General features: G+C 44.2%; 1 protein-coding gene across 1 annotated transcript in view; it reads left to right on the plus strand.

The window, feature by feature from the left end:
• Window positions 1–711: 711 nt before the first annotated feature.
• Window positions 712–17570, plus strand: part of LOC147905521 (uncharacterized) — a 28329-nt gene continuing 11470 nt past the window's right edge. The window contains exons 1-4 of the mRNA XM_087373126.1: window positions 712–1086; window positions 7834–8670; window positions 9826–10215; window positions 10459–10520. Coding sequence (XP_087229252.1) covers window positions 976–1086; window positions 7834–8670; window positions 9826–10215; window positions 10459–10520 — 1400 coding nt within the window. The 5' untranslated portion in view covers window positions 712–975. The remainder of the gene's footprint in view (window positions 1087–7833; window positions 8671–9825; window positions 10216–10458; window positions 10521–17570) is intronic.

The raw sequence follows: 17570 nt of genomic DNA on the forward strand, positions 1-17570 counted from the left end.
TGTTGTTTATAAGGACCATTGGAGTTTTAGCTATGTGGGGCATGAGGAATAAGTTGGTGTTTGAGAGTGCTTTTGTAGATACTGTCCTATAAAGAGGATCCTCCAATGCAACGGCTGAAACTTAGGGCAAGCCAAAATATAGTATAACATGCCTTGCTCTACGGGTTGTAGAAGCTCCCTCCTAAAATCACGAAACGGGTGATGCTAAGTTGAAAAATAGGAGTGGTGATCAATGGGAGCTGAAAACCAACTCGACAATCTGATGAAAGCACATAACTTTTGCCATTTCCCATGGATTGACTATTCTCATGCTCTCGAGAGCCTTTGTTTTCTGCCTATCTGGATGCAGCACACGGGAATGCCCTCTCACACGAGAGCGTGGGTGCTTCTTTGAATGGTTGTGATAGAAGTTGGTTCTGGGGCTGTGAAGTTCAGGAAGGAGCCAAGTTTTCTTGTAATAGAAGCCGGCATTTATGAAGAGAGGAGATAAATGAAACGATAAAAGGCGGCGGCGGGAAAAAGACGAAGGGGGGGACTAAGCTTAAGAGAAAGATGATGGTTAAGGCTACCAACCAGGGGGCTGAGCTGGCCGTCACCTCCAACGCCAGCAGCAGCAGGTGTCTCTGCTGCGGCCTCTTCTGCTCTGCTCCCTTTCGTATCCTCTGCTGTGTTGTATTTTGAGCACTTGCTTCTGCTTCTGTGCTCTGCTCTGCTCTGCTGGTAAAGCGATTTGGAAGAAGAGCTTTGCCTCTTCACTTCCTCTGCTTCCCTGTATCCACCCCATCCTCCTGCCCTTGCTTCTTCTTCACACCTTGCCCCTATCCCAGCCCCCTCATCGCCTTTTCCTTCTTTTCAGCTGCACTCCTTTGTGCCCTCACATGAAGCCTGCCCCTGGCGCATCCACACCATGCTTGCCTTGCGCTCTTGACGCTTGATCCGCTTCGTATTCATCGTCTCTCTCTCTCAGCTTGTGTCATGGAGACAGAAGTAGCCGGAGCTTACGACGATGAAGCTTACGATCAGCACAATGACACCCCAGGACTCGATTTCGCTTATGATGCTTTCGATCAGCACAATGGCAGCCAAGTACATGCTCTTACTTATCGTATAATCGTTAATGAACTTTCCCACGAGGCAATGCTCTATGTTTGCAGCTTCAGCATTTGTCCCTCCTTAGTACCACTCGACTTCTTCCGACTTTTCCGCCATTTGAATTTACCTGTCTTGTTTTCTAGTCTACTTACAACTTGTAGATCATGCGATTCAGACGGCAATAAACTAAGGTAATGAGTTTTGTGGACGCTTCAAATTAGAGAAAGGTTGTGCGTGCCTCGCTTTTCGTCTCTCAGGTACAGAAAGCGTGTACAAAGCGCTATTTGTTATTCAATCATCGTGAAGGTTGCAGATACTATACCTTTTGAGGTTCGTGATCCATACAATCTGCTGTTACACGAGAGCTCCGCTCGAGTCCGCGTATCGAGAGAGTTGTCTTTTGGCAGAGCAGGATTTGGAGAAGCTTACCTTCTTCGACATATCTTTGTTTGGAGGTCTGTATTTGGGAGTGGGTGCAGGTCAGCCGTCGTAGCGCAATTGACTCTGAAGATGGGCCTTTTGCAGTGTAGATCAACGTCATTTTTGGGCTCTTGCTTACGGGTTCCCCCTTGGGTATCTACCTGTTTTGCATTAGCGTCGTTCGGGCTTTGGTGACTCCCGTCTCGTAGTATATCCCCCTCCGTGGCGGCGGCAAAGGAGCATGGTTATTCTTCTGAACGTCGATTGTACGGTTTTTTAATAGTACAAGCAGGCCCGCGCACAGAAGTTGCTTGCTTTCGCAAGATTGTTGCTTGGACCATCCATCAACCGAAGTATTGCTCTCCAGAGCGTGAGACTCTAGGAACTTTTGCGGCCAAGCAGTCCCTTCCATTCCTCACTAATGCAGGGCGCTTATTGCTTATCACATTTCAAAGCGTGATGTTAGCTGCAATGTCTAGTGTTATTTCCATGAGGTGTCGTATATAATCGAGGTAATGCTTGTCGGTTTTGCATTCGGCTTCGAAGATATTGGATTTGTTGTAGCCACGTGCACTGGACATGTCCATCAGGCCTGGGTGTATTAAGATGGCTCACTGGCATCTTTAGCTAGTATGCTCTTGGGTTGACATGCAGGGTCACTGCGGCATGGGTTTCCACATTACAGGCTAGGACTCTTTATTACGGTGAGTTCCAGGAAGACAAACATAGAAGTCGACAGACTTCATTCAAGTGGGGATCGCTTTTAAGCACGTTCCCTCGACTATGACGGCTTTGATGATTCCTTACAAGGTGAGTTCAGCTATAGAAGCGGAGCATTGGTCCAATCAGCGGGATTCTGATTTGAAGTGGCTAGGCTGATTTGAGTTTGGTCGGCTAAAGTGCATTGGCGCCCTCAGACCAGAGTAATGTGTGTCCCATATATATGCTCTGTGAGGAAACTGACTTGCTACACAGAAAGAGGGCATCTGGAAGATTCCTTCTTTTCCAAACCATGGAAGCTTTACATTTTTCTTCAATAAATGAAGAGGAGGGGTGTTAGGTGATATTCAAGGTTCAAATAATTTGCAAAATTCGGACACGCTAAATTATTCTACATCAAGGATCTGGAAGTGTCCCCAAGTCTGCTCGTTTTCAGAAATTTTGAGGAAGTTTCCACTAGTCTCCACCATTCGCTTTTAGAACTCTGAGAATGTTTGACCAATTAGAAAGAATCAGGGTGTTTTTTCTGATAGTGTGGAAGTTTACTGGTGTCCTGAAGATGACTTCTGCCGTGGTTGCACAAATGTTAATCCAATGATAGCAACATAAGGAGTTAAAAACAAAACTTTCATTTTCCTAGTTGCAGAGTTCTGAATCATGAAGGTCAAACAACCTTAGGACACCACAGCAAGAAAAGAGCAACGCAAAATTTGGCCAGAGAACTCAATTGCAGAGTGATAGTTGACTAAGGCATGAATGGCCGACTGGAAGGGAACAAATTGATTCATACAGAATTTGGCCTCAGATACCCAAGCCTTGAAGTTGCATCCTTAGCTAGCCCTTCAAAAAGATGTTTTGGTCAATTGCAGTCTTTTCTGAACTAATGAAGTAGTTGAATTGGAGGCTCTGTTAACAACATGCGAAAGCTCAAGCTGCAGTAAAAGGATCTTTTGGGAGATTGCTAAAAGGAGGAAACATTTCAAATATCTTTGTAGATGAACGAGATTGCAAACCTATGGAAAGCTTACTTGTTGGGTCTATTGTTGGTTGAAAGGATTTCAGTTCTAACCTTAATAAAGCTAGGTGATCAATTTGGTTGTATACTTTGAAAGCTTTGCAATAAAAAGCTTAACACTAGGAAGAAGAAGCTTACGGTCAGTGACAGGGAGGCGAGACCATCATTATGCATCTCAACACATTTAGGACCTTTTGAATTGACTTCTAGCAATGGGGGAGAATTGCTTATAACTCCGCTAAGAATGGCTTGTTGCCGACTGAGATTAGGGCAGATCTGGTTGGCGGAACAGACTGCGCGAGTCGGTTATAGCAGCAGGTCCAGTCTGCTGTTCCAAGGGAGTTTCCAGCAAACTTTGTCATACTGGAAATGGGTTGACCAAGTTGCGGCCTGCTGGTATTGCGATAATTCTTTCTATCTTAAATGGTGCGTTGCCCTATCAGCTAGATTTAGATTTAGATGCTCGTTTGGGAGAGATTAAAATGAAATTGTTTAGACTTCACAAGCAGTTGTAGCTTGAATGAAGAGATTTGGACTACTTTTTGATTAGCCTTCTCCTTAAGTGCTAGCCTTCGTCATGGCTGAGTTTGCCCTTCACCTTCGGAGTGCCGACAGAAACTCAGTACGAAGACTTTGTATAAATGGATGCTCAAGTATGTGTGGGTGTGTGGATTTGTATGTGTGAGAGCATACTTTTATACTATGGTCTACACCCACTGTTGGGCGCTGATGACATCAGTGGGGATGTCATAGTAGCATAGTCCTTGCTATGCGTGATGGAGTTTATGGTTTTCAATCTTATGAGTGACTCTCTTGAGATTGAAACTGCACTATGTTGTGTTTTTAGAGGATGAGTTTGGGAATGTCCCTAGATTCATCTAGGTATATGGTGAGGGGGACGCATCTCCCCAAGGCCTATTGGGGTGAAGCCGTTAATATGGCCGTGCACATCTTGAACCGATCAAAGACAGAGGTAGTTGAAGACAAGACTCCTTATGAAGTCTATTATGGTAAGAAACCTACTATTTGACGCTTAAAGTTATATGGTTCTAACGCCTATGTACATGTGCTTAAGGATGAAAGAAAGAAGCTCGATTCTAGGAGCCAGAAGTGAAAATTTGTCGGGTACAGTGAAGAGTAGTAAGCATATTGTCCCTCTGACACAGGTAAGAAATAGATCCTTATCGACGGGGACATTGTCTTCGAGGAGACGAAATCTCTGCCAAGGAGGTGATACAAGAAGCTTCAGAAGAACGCCACTGGTACCCGGGTTGGCAATGAAGAAAAAGGATGAAGAGTCCGAGGAGAGAGGTGTGGAGTAAGAGGCACGAGAAGCAAAGGAACCACCTAAGAAGCCACCACCGATGGAGAAGAAGCTATATGAGGACACTGTAGGAGTCTTGGGTGACAGAATTACTTGAGGCAAGTTTTGGGGTAAGGAGATCTCAATGCATTTCGAGAAATCCTACTATGAACTATGCATTGGTGGCTCAGATTGATGAGCCAAGATCTTTCAAGGAGGTGAAAGATATACTATAATGGCAAGCAGCCATCAAGGCTGAGATGGATGCTACTTTGAAGAATGACACTTGGGACTTGGTGGATACACCTTTCAAAAGGAAGGTGGTTGGTACTAAGTAAGTGTACAAGGTTAAGTTCAATCAGATGGGAGTTTGGACAAATACAAAGCCAGGCGGGTGGTCAAAGGGTATGCTCAGGTTGGTGGGTTTTTGGCTTTGATTATACCTTTGCTCGCACAGCTCAGATGGTGACCATTCGGACAATGATAGCCTTGGCTGGGAATGGAAACCTGGAAGAGGCGGTATATGTGGATCAGCCTCAGGGTTTTCAAGTTCTGGGTTCCGCTTCTCAAGTTTGCAGATTAAAGAAGGCTATGTATGGGCTGAAACAGGCCCCTAGAGCATGGTACCAGCGCATTGATGACTTCTTCAACAAAATCAGGTTGAGTCAAAGTCCATCAGATGCTAACCTGTATCTCTTCTCAGAGGGAAGAGAAGATTGGGGGTAATCTTGTATGTGGATGACTTTACTTACAAATGATCACAAGAAGATCATCTCATCATGTCAAAGCAACTTCTGATGAAGGAGTTCGAGATGACGGATCTGCGTCTTCTTAATTACTTCCTCGGGATAGAAGTCAATCAGAAAGAACACAGCATCTTTATCTCTCACGAGAAGTATTGCTGCGAGATTCTGAAGCAGTTTCTGTTGGAAGACTGCAAGGAGGCAGTGAGGCTAATGGAGGTTGGGCTGAAGCTGAGTGCTCAGGATACATCTCAGCTTATAGATGCCAGAAGGTATCAGAGGTTTGCTCTATCTGACCAACATTACGTCAGACATTTCTTATTTTATTGGTGTGCTTTGTCAATTTTCTTCGAAATGCAGGGAGAATCAATGGTAGGATTATTGGTGCCGAGGTACTTGAAGGGTACCATTACATATAGCATAGGTATGGAGTTCGGTGGTTTCTGTGACTCAGATTTGTTAGGTGACTGAGGTACATGGCGTTCGACTTCTGGCTATTGTTTCTTTCTTGCTTCAGGGGTCATTTCATGGCTAAGCAAGAAATAGCCAACAGTCCTTTCTTCCATAGAGGCACGGTACAAAGCTGCTTGTATTGCAGCAAGTGAGACGTGGTGGTTGAGATGGATTTTGGAAGACATGGACGTGCTTCAGGAGGATGCAAAGGTGATTATGAGTGACGATCAGAATTGCATTGCCATTGCAAAGAACCCTGTGTTCCATGCATGGACAAAGAAAAATGAGGCCCATTACCATTTCGTTTGGGAGCTCATCATCGATGAGATTGTGGAGCCGATGTACTGTCCAACCACTGCCAACCTTTTGGATCTTTTCACAAAGGCACTCCCAAGGGATCAACTGGAGTGCCTCATTCGATGGATGGGATTGGGCCACGGTTGTCATTGAGAGGGGTGTTAGAGGTCACTGACCACCCTGTGAGCCCCCAACTGAGGAAGTCAAGGGGTCAGTAGACTGTAGGGGCTACCTGGAACATAGGTTGCACAGTAGCCTGATTAGTTTTGGAGCAGTGGGTGCATAGAGGGAACACCCAGGAACTGCCATGATGGAAGGGGCTGTCTGCGTGGAAGTTGGACAGATGGAAAGCATGGATTGGCCACTTTATCGCTAGGCAGTGGCAGTCTGCAACAAACAGGTGGGTTTCACAGACTGAGATTAGGACAGATCTGGTCCATGGAACACTGTTCCAGTTCGTTATAGCAGCGGGTCCAGTCCGCTGTCCAGGGGAGTTTCCAGCCTATATAAACCCCTCACTTCTCCACATTCAGAAGAACATTCAGTGAAGTCTTCTTGCTGGCAGCGTGGACTGGAGAGTGTGGAGTCATCTTTTGGAGAGTTCTCAGCAGTGAAATCTCTTGGATTGCTGTTTTGTGCCCAGCCTTGCTGGAAGCCTTGAGCTCTTTTGTGATCTGTTTTCCCACTTCAGTGGATGAATAAAGTCTGAGTTGTCTCTCTTTCTTCTTCTCTTATATAAAGGTGAGGTATATACTTCTCTTATATACCTCACCTTTCTCCCATTCTTAATCAAGTTTCATCAGTATGGGTTTTCTGAATCCTTATGGATGCTCTTTGGAAAGAGAGAAAGAAAATGTCGAGGCTCAGAATTAAAATAGCACAATCATGTAAATTTAAAGCTGACTTCAAGAGTTAAGTGATATGAACATTGTTACAAAGAGAAAGGGATTCCATGAAGCTGTGGAATAACGTAAATATGTAAAGCTCACGAAATTTCAGCAGACGTAGTCATACAACATTATTAAAACACTAGTGAATTTGGGCATGGTCTGGATTCATATAGATATATACTGTAACAGCACTATTTGAATCTAATACAGATATTAATCTGCAGATATAACAGTACCTCCCTCCCATGGTAAGAATCAAGCAATCATAATCTCAATGAGGTCTGAGGAGAGAATTATGTGGGCCGTGTGGCCTAAGTCTTTCTGGTCAGCCGACGTATTGATTGGTGCTATGGCTTACTATATTTCTAGAGAGTCCTGGCTGCATTGTGGAAATCTCATCATATATGGGTTTGTATGTCTTTGCCAACAATCTGAAGCTCCCTGCCAATCTGGTCCGAGTCCACCTTCTAGTTTAGCTTTGCACTGCAACTGACGAATTTTAAATTGATACACTATAGTGCTGGCTGTCGAGATTCTAATGCATTGATGATGTTTTCGGTACAAGTTTACCAAAAAAGTGCCTTCTGGATAACTTTATTTATTTGTAGAAAAAGCTGTTGTTCAGAATTTGACATGAGGTATGGACACTAGAAAGTCATGATGCTTTTAATGTTTGCTTTGTGAAGCTATGCAGCATTTGCAAAACTTTTGTGGCATAAAAAGTCACTGGTAGACTTTTAATAATCTCTCATCTTCAAGAGAAATGCTATTTCTTGTGCCTCCTTTATGTTTGTTTTGGCTGTTTGCTAACTGCTTCATGGAATCTTTGTCGACAAGTTTTGAGTTTGTGTAAAGTAACTTTTCCAGATCTTGATTTCTTTTTAATCATATTAATTGCAGATGCAGAATTCTTCTCATGGAGGGCTTGGAGAGTCTGTATCCTTTGGAAGATTCTCAAGTGATTCCCTCTCCTGGGTGAAGAGGTCTTCTTTTAACCACAATCAGTATCTTGAAGAAATTGGGAGCTGCTCGACTCCTGGTTCAGTACGCCAGAAGAAAGCTTATTTTGAAGCTTACTATAAGGCTATCGCAAAAAGGAAGGCTATGGAGAAAGCACTTGCCGAAGGGAACCTGGATGAGCAGAGTTTCGAAGATGTGGGTAATGGGTCTTATGATGATGAGAAAGGGCAAGAGCATTTATCTACGACTACCACTGATATTTTAGATGCAGCTACTACAAGTGCATGTAGCACTGCTGATGCTGGGGATTGGCTCGAAAATCGGTCAGTGGGGTCACCGAGACAGGATGAGAGTAATGGATGTGGCTTCACACAAAATGCTGAAAATTCTGGAGAATCAAATATGGAAGCGCCTGAAGGATCAAATGCTGAAGAAGAAGAGTACAACGTTCAAGGAGCTCCTCAAGTATCAAATGACGGAGAAGCTCAAGCAACCCCTGACAACAATTTTTCGGAAATGTCTGAAGCTGAAGCACAGCTTGCACAGATTATCACAGAGGGAGATAATGAAGAAGTTGCTGTTCCAGTTTTGGGTGTCGATGAATTTAGAGAACAGGACATCCAATCCTTACAAGTTGAAACACAGGATCTTGTACCTCAGTTTCTTAGTAGCACATATATGGACAATAGTGATGGAACAAAGGAAGCTGAAATTGTCGATAAGTTTGAAACAAAAGGAATCCCAGTGCACGACATTTGCCACCCCTCTGATTTGAAGGTGAGCTACTGTAATTCGTCTTTCAGAGCTTGCTTTTGTTGAAAAACTCAGGCATCCCTGTTCAATGCATGGTCACAAATTGTCTATACTTTTTCTGGGGTGGTAGGGAAGGGGTGGAATCTTCCTTCCAGGATTTTATTCTGTTGTTTGAGCTAGCATGTATCTCATATTTGCTGGTGGGAAGGGAAACCTTGCCTGGCTATTTCTTTCTCAATTTCTTCTCCTGCTGTGTACATTTAGTTCAGCTATCAATTGTCTCTTATTGGTTGTTGTGGGCAATAAGGTTTCTTTGTTTGCTCAAGTTCTTTTAAATTGTTTGCCCCCCTCCCCCCGGGTCTGCTCCTAATCTCTTGAGAAGCATTTGACTTCAATGGTCACGTCAAATCGTTGTAACTTGTCGTAAAAGAGATCTGTGTATTCTTTTCCTTGCCTTGGGGAGATATTCATGGCTTTGAAGAGATTTGTTGCTCTTTTTTACTAGAGGTGTCTTTTGAGGTAGATGTTGCTGTAGTTCATGTAACATACACAGTCGCTCTGTTTCTCATTTAGATATCAACTTATTGAAAGACGTAGTTCCCATTATCCAGTAAAATTCAAGCTTGTCATGTACCTTACACAGTCGCTCTGTTTCTCATTTTTGTCTCAATTTTATTGAAAGATATAGTTCTCATTATCCAGTAGTACAAGCCAAGTTCAAGCCTAGAGAGAGAGAGAGAGAGAGAGAGAGAGAGAGAGAGCCCTTCGTTTGTCAATCTATCTTTCTCTCTACAGACATGCGCGCACACACACTCTTGTACAGGTACATGCTTACAGGTCTTGTACATACAGAGACATGCTTACAACTGTTTTAGGGATAGTATTGGTAAAAGGACTCAGGGTGTGTGTGCTTAGGTATTACCTGAGTAAATTCGTTCTTTTCCTGCTTTTTCTGTTTCATAAAAGTCTCCTACAAAAGCCCCCTTGTATATTTTAATCACTATTAATTTAGTAGTGCTGATGGTTTGTTTTGTTTTGGGTTTTCTTTGCGTCTGATGAATTTGTTTTTGTATGGCATAGCTGGTGCAATATCAAATTTTCTTGTGTAGGTCGATTATGTGACTCTATACGTTACCTAACACCTTGATGGCAATTCATTCCTGTACACTTAAAATCCAGGAGTCCCCGGATGAGCATGTGGATCTGAAAGCAAATAGATCAAAAAAGGCGTCCAATCAAAAGCTTTCTCAATCTCCTGCACGCAAGTCAAGTGCAAAGTCCTCTACTGCAACTGTGATCAGTGCCTCAAATTCTGTAGCTAAACTGCGCAGAGGAAATGTTTCAAGACAGCAGGGGCCCGGAGGTGTGGCAGAGATGAAAGGTCATCCACGACCTGTGAATACTGGAAATTCACATTCTAATATAACCGTGCCACAGCCCTTTGCACTTGCAACAGACAAAAGAGCGTCTCTGACAGGATACGTTGTCGAACAAGATGGGACAAAGCTTGCAGGGAAGCCTGCGCGCAATGGTTCTGTTCTGTATTCCCCGGCTCCAAAAAAGACTCAGGTAAATGATCTTGTAGCATGAGGGTGGTAAACTGTCAAAATTGTGGGGTTGAATTACGTTTGTTTAAGAATACATGTTTCACTATCTGCTGTGCAGTCTCCACGTTGTCGATTGACTCTTCCAGAACATAACATTTTGTCTTTTCATTGATCTGCAATTTTCTAAAGCTTGCAGATACAAAACCATACCCACATGCTTTAGCTTTGTATGACTTGTCATGTTGGACTTCATGTTTTTCTTCAGGTTTCAGTGAAGGTTGAAAAGAAGCATTCTGGATCCAAATCTTTGGCTGGGGAGAGCACGAAGTAAGCTCCTTCAACTGTCTTGCATATTATGAGAATTAAGAGGCCACAGCAAGCTTAGCCTTTATAAGGTTTCTGATGTGGCTATGATGTACAAGTGCAAAGGGTTAGATGAGTTTCCACACATCTCGATTAATTGTGTTCAGCAAGGGTGTCAAATTTGCCTTGCGTTTTGCAGGCTCGTAAAAATTGGCCAGACTGTAGATTCCAATTGTAAGATAGTGAGTGTAAGAAGAACACATCTCTGCATTTCAATCCACAAATTTTGTTTGGTTTGCATGTTAAGGCTAGAAAATGTGATCAGGGTTTGAGGTGTTCCTTTTTGGGAAAAAGGGGGGGGGGGGGTTTCCAAGTTTGGTATTCTGGTTGTTTTTTAACTTGCTTTTACAGATGTTTACAAATGTTTGGGGGGCCAAAAATATGGATTGTGCAGCCTTTGGGGTGAAACATGAGCTTGTGCATCGGATAGTCTTTTATTGTATTTAGAACTTTCCCAGCTATGCTGAGTTTCCTTGTCCTTGACATTTAAATAGTTAGCTACACAGTTACTAGGTATGATATAAAATGACCTGCCTTGTCTAAACAAGTGATTGCAACTATCAGCTATTTTTCGACATCAATGTCCCAAGCATTAACCTTCCTGGACCTGGCAATAGCATCCATCTCAGTGCAAACATCTGTATAAACCTTAGAGTTGTTGCTAGCAGCCCAAACAGGGTCACACAACTCCCCAGACTTCCACAAGTGTCAACTGACTCACTGAAATACCCAAACAACGGGTGAGAGCATAAATAGTCTGTTGAGAGTCACCTCACAAAGGTAAAAGACATTGTGGGAGTGGCTTGCAGCCAGTGAAGAACAGATCAAGGATGCAGAATAAATCCTCTCACTTTCAACAGCTAGACATGCAATTTCAGCATATTTATCACCAGCCGTCATGTGATGTACTTATAGATTACACCCTCCTTTCTGGCTGACCTTACCGTAGTCAACTTAGTGGGTTTTTGCCTAAGTTGGAATCTAGTGAGTTACTCTGCTCTCCATACTTTTTGAGTACCCTTCAGTTTGTTTGATTGCCTGAGAATGTGAACTCTAGTTCTTGTTGCAAGGGGTGTATACTGCATATGCACCATCTAAATGGATTTTAACCAAGTTCCACTCAATGCTTGGTGTTGCTGTCTTTATCTGTTCAAAGCTCTGAGTAAAAGTGATGCCAATCCACAGGTATTCCCCCTACCCTGATTTTCATTCACCTTTTATAGCTGAATTGACCTGTTTCTCTGCTTGGTCTTGACTTCATGTGAGATCAGAGAGTCGAGCATGGCCATAACAGTCCGAGGGGGGTTACTCATGTAGAGTCAAGCTGCTTGTTGACTTGGTTCTCTAGAGTAGATAGACACTTTTGTAGCTCTTCCATGAATTCTTTGAGCTGCGGGTTTTCCTGTTCAATATCCCCAATCTGCTGTTGCAGAGTTAGAACCTTTGAGCAACCACCTGAGCAAATGACTTCACGTTCTTGCCAACCATAGTGCCCAGAGCAATATGTGAACTGTAACAGAGGTCTAGAGAGCTGCTGCCCTTTCTGGAGTCTACTGAGAGTCATGCAGGTTCTACTGAGTGGGTTCTGCTAAAAGTCACACACGGTTTCTGCTTAGAGTCTGAGCTGGGTGGAGCATTGCAAGCCATAAAATGGCCCCCTAGGCGAACATAGTAAAGGCCCTTGCCACCTGGTACTAGAGCAGATTTGAGATTCTCTACTACAAAGTGTGAACATTCCACCGCTGGGACTAGCAGCATCATATAATTCAAGTGGCTACAATAATAAATGCCCCCACCTCACATATGATACAATAGGTGGCGAAGATAATAAAGGCCCTTGCCACTTGGTACTAGAGCAGGTTTGAGATTCTCAACTACAAAGCGTGAACATTCCACCGCGGGGTCTAGCAGCATCATATAATTCAAGTGGCGACAATAATAAATGCCCCCACCTCACATATGATACAATAGGTATATGCATCTCAGGCTTGTAATACTGCTCTCAATGGGGTCTTGAAACAGCCCTTGTGACTCCCATTGATTAATGTCAAGCTAAGTCTAGGACTACCATGAAGGTAAGATACCATTTCTCATTACAAAAGGCCGCTCTTTGTTCACTGGCTGATTGAGAGATGCACAAATCTGTTGAAGAAAAATTAGACTTGATTGATCCTAAGCCTATGGAAGATAGTGGTATACTGTGGAATGTTAGACGCCACAGTGAAAACTACACCAAGCACAAAAGAGAACATATGTGTAGCTAGTGAGAAGAAAAATGCAGCAGGATATGATGTCCCATCCAGGAATGTGTGGTATATTGATTCTACCCACATGATTGGGAAAAATGACTAGCTTGCAAAGCTGCATCAGAGTCCATGTGGAGCCAATATTAGGGAAATGGGATATTGCAGACCTTGGGGTAATAAATGTGTGTAAGTTCTCATGCACAGCCAATTGCAGATGTGCTTTATGTGCCTGAGTCTTACAAGGTTCGGTTTGAAGATGTTGTATGTCTTATGAAAGACAAAGAAAGGATATGAAAGAGATTGCAAAAGATGGCTGAGTTCAGGACTTTGCAGGCCAGAAGGGAGTGTCGCAAATATCATGCATACATATCTGTGGATTCGTGAGTTTTAGCAGAAGCAGTTTGGACATCTCAATTATAAAGCTTTTAAGCTTCAAGGAAGCTGTAAATGGTCAAGTGAATTTGTTGGAAAGGTCACCTCCCCATCTGTAAGCCCCATATGAGGAGAGCATGGGGGGGGTGAACCTAGTGTCTGAGAGAAGGCCACATGGGCAGCACTATCGCTGCCATTGGGGCAGAGATAAGAGAAAGAGAAAAGAAAGAGAGGGGGCTGTCAAATGGGCAGCACGTCACATCAAAAGAAGAGAGGAGGGTACCTGGTTGATCTGCAGGAGGGGGGGGCACGATTGGGGCCTGCACAAGGGCCTGTGGATGCTGGAACAGCTGCAGCAAAGGGCAGCCTAGCAGCAGCCTAAAAGGGACTGGCTAGGGCCCTTTTTAGGGCTGGTTGGACCAGCCAACCCAGTCGGTCTTTTACAGACCAGGTTGGCCAGATTTGGCCAGGCTGATCGGTTCTATTACAGCCCCTTGGGGGCCTATAAAAGGAGGGCCTCCAGGCCCTCATTCACCATCACTTGGAGCAGCAGGTCAAGGAGCAGGAGCAGCAGCAGATCAGCCCCCTTTGGGCCTCTATCTAGAAGGAGACAAGTGGGCTGTAGAGCTGCAGGCCTAGCTCAGAGTGCTGCCCACCTAGGCTTGTGCAAAGACAGCAAGGTAAAGACAGCAAGGTGGAAGGGATCCAGACGAAAAGTCTACTTACGCTTGAGGTGGAGCACGTGGGCTCGAGTCTAGAGATAGCCGACAAATAGGAGAAGTACCTTGTGGTAAGATCAGAGGACCACACCATTGGTGGGACTCTGGATCTCTCTCTTTTGTATTGCGTCCATAGCTTTGGACGGAAATATATTATTTCGGTGGTTTCTATATCTGGCTGGTTCATTGTCTATTGATGAGTCTGCGCATCTATCTAATGCACATTAAGTAAAGAAGTTTGTGATTCCACACACACACACAGTTTGAGCTCCTGGGCTATTCTATCAGTCTTCCGTTGTGCATACCCTTTGTTGGTTGATTCCTAATAGAATTGGCTAACATCCATGAAAATCAACATTATTGCAGAGCATGGATCTTGGGCATATGCCCTTTTGGACAGAGTACTCATTAGAGCAAGAAGACTACTTGAGCTTGTATACAGTGACCATGTATGGCCTCTTGTGCAAACTTTAATCAGTCTTAAGGTGTATTTGGTAAAATAATATCAGGAAATTTTGCATTTCGAAAGTCTTTGAAATTCCTCCTTTTTGATGCTCTGTATCTCTTTGAGCTCCTTTCAAGCATAAGTTTCACCTTTGAGTTTTCTAGTGTCTCCAAGTACCATCTCAGCACTGTAAGTTATTTTCAGACACATTTTCATCGTCAAGACTAATCTGTCCAAGCTTGCCTGGTATGATGTCCTTTAAATCACTCACTCGGATGTTGATATCATTTTCACATCATCATTAAAGTGGCTGTGCTCTGGGAGTCACAAAGCTGTTGTGCAAATGGTCCTGATAATATTAAGGACTACCCCATTGCATACTCCACCAAAAGAGCTGTTATTTTCAGAAGACACCACATGTCTTGTTCAAAATATTCAACCCAAACAACTCCTACACAATGAACGTACACTCCTACACAACCAAATGAACGTACACTCCAATGAACGTACACTCCTACACAACCAAAACGCTCATAAACAATTCACTGGCATTATAGCCACTCCATGGTTCCTCTGGCCTCCTATATTTCAGAGCCTTTGCAGGACTTCGTTTAGGGCATATGCAGATGTATTTACAGCCTCAGTGTGAAAATCTTGGGTATGTTCGTTTCTTTTAACATGCATCTTTCAGTATCATGCAAGGTTCTCCTTTTCTCTCCACAGTACATATTGTGGAGAATAAGGAGGAGTAAAACTACTGTCGAGTTGTATGAACAAAGTCCTATTGTGTGGGATCTTGAGTGAGGGAGAGCCTAACACTTTCAAGGATGCTGAAAATCAGGAAAAATATACTGGCCAAGTATGATGGAACTTGCAGATGTACTACCATGCTGGTTATATGTTGTTTTACACGATCAAACTCAAGACAGACTGTAGCTTAGACAAGTTTAAAGCGATACTTTGGTACCCAAGGACATGGAATTGATTATTTTGATACCTTGCAGCTGTGGCAAAGCACAACATACAATGCAGCATGAATGGAAGCTTCAGTAGACGGGTGTAAGGGGGTTTATAGGAATAGCCAGATCTTTTGTGAAGAAAGGTCAAGAAAAGAAAGTATGCAGGCTGATGAAGCCATTATATCAGCTCATGCAGGCTTGAAGGTTTTGATATCATAAGAGTTTGATAATTTGTGAGCATAAATCTTAATAAAATTTAATCACATATAAAATTGTATGTACTCAGAAATCAAGGCAGCTTTGTTATAGTGGTGCTTAATGTTGAAATGACTGATTTTCCCTGGGTTTAGAGGTATGGAAAAAAGAAGATAGAATATGTATCTCATAGGCTAAGTATGCTGCAGAGCTGCTGAAGACATCAGAGGAGGAGGATTGCAACCTACCAGTGGAAACATGCTACTAGGGTGTAGTAGAAGATGATGATAGAGATGTAGATGTCACTTCTGTTGGAATAGTAGAGATCACCTCCCCATCTGTGAGCCCCCAAATGAGGAGTGCATAGGGTGGGGGTACCATAGGACAAAAGAGAGAGATTTGGGGCTGCCACAGGGACAGCAACAGGCTGCCATGGAGGCAGCACAAAGACTAAAGTACCTGGCAATGGGAGGCCATGATGGTGGGCAGGATTGGTATGGATTTTCCACGTGTCTGCCTGCGACTGGAGCCAGCATGATTGTGCAGGGTATTTAGCAGAGAACAAGGTGTCCACATCAGCAATGGCCTCATCAATTGTACGGGACAGTACATAGGTAATTGCAGGTAATCCACAGGCTGGAATAGGCCTGACATAGGACGCAACCAGCAGGGCATAATTGTGTACTGATTGCAACAGGTTTGGGGGGCCAAAAGGATCCCAGAGGAGGTTGGGTTTGGGCTGCATAGCCCTGGGGCAGTGACAGCATGCCACGTGGCCAGGCTGGGCCAGCCAGCCCTCCAATAGTGTGCCCTCACCAGGGGGAAACGTGCAGACTACTGGGTTGGCTGCTAGGTCTTATTGGGTTGTTCAAGTTGACCTGCCAGATCAGTCAGTAGGAGGGGCATTTGGCCCTGGTTCAGCACTTCAGGGAGCAGAAAGGAGCAGCAGAAGACCCGGCCTTGGGCCTAGATCAATGAAGGAGGGACAGAGGAGCTGTAGACTTAGCTCAGAGGGATTAACCTCCTAGCCCCGATCTTAGCAAAGCTTTTTAATGAAGCGGTTTGTTTGGGATTTCCACACACTTGGACCATTAACACTATCTCACCCATCCACAAGGCAAGGGATCCCATGAGCCCGGAGAACTACAGGACCATCATGTCATGTCCAAGATTTATGCATCAGTACTTGACTCCGAGGTTAGCAGACTTGCAGAGTGTCGAGGACTCAGAGCAGCAGGACAGGCCGGATTCCGGCATGATCATGGAACCATGGACCACATTCTGACGCTTAGATGTATCATCGAGGAGGCGAGATCACGGAAGCAGAGGGTTTATTGTTGCTTTGTGGATTTTCGCAAGGCATTTGACACGGTCCCGAGAACCCACCTCATACGGCACCTACAGGACTTGGGTTATGAACAGGAGATCATTTGGGCTGTCATGGCACTTTACGAGAGAGTTTCTGGCAGAGTTCGGGTAGGATCTGGGTGGACAGACGAGATCATGAGTACCATCGGGGTCGAACAAGGGTGTCCTTTGTCGCCTACCTTGTTTGGCCTCTACATTGACGAGCTTGAGACAATGATGCAGACACAGGGGGGTGTAGGGTGCTCTCTTACAGGCACGCTGATCCAGATTTTGCTCTATGCAAATGACATGGCTCTCTTATCTTCCTCAGCAGAGGGGCTTCAGAGACACCTAGATGCACTACAGTCCTTTTGTGAGTCTCATGATTTGAAGGTCAACCTGGATAAAACCAAGGTCATGATCTTCAATACATACATCTCGAGCCATCATGCGTCAGGAGCAGTTCACATTTGCGGGGTCATTTGTTGAGATAGTTTCATCATATACTTATCTTGGGGCTATCTTCTTCGGACCGAGCTTCACTATGAGACCCGCGATGCAGGCACGCTTGAGTAGAGGGTATGCCTCATTGGCCAAGCTAGAGAGGCAGTGCTTCCGCTCACACTTTCAGGATCCATGCACCAAGGGGTTGCTTTTTGATCCCTTGGCTCGCCCAGCGGGAATGTACGGCAGTCCTTGTTGGGGGCCAGACTTGTCGGATACAGAGTGGG

This window comes from Dipteris shenzhenensis, chromosome 1, assembly GCF_047967505.1.
Source record: "Dipteris shenzhenensis isolate YYH24624 ecotype China chromosome 1, Dip_SZ_1.0, whole genome shotgun sequence".
Classification (NCBI taxonomy): Eukaryota; Viridiplantae; Streptophyta; class Polypodiopsida; order Gleicheniales; family Dipteridaceae; genus Dipteris; species Dipteris shenzhenensis.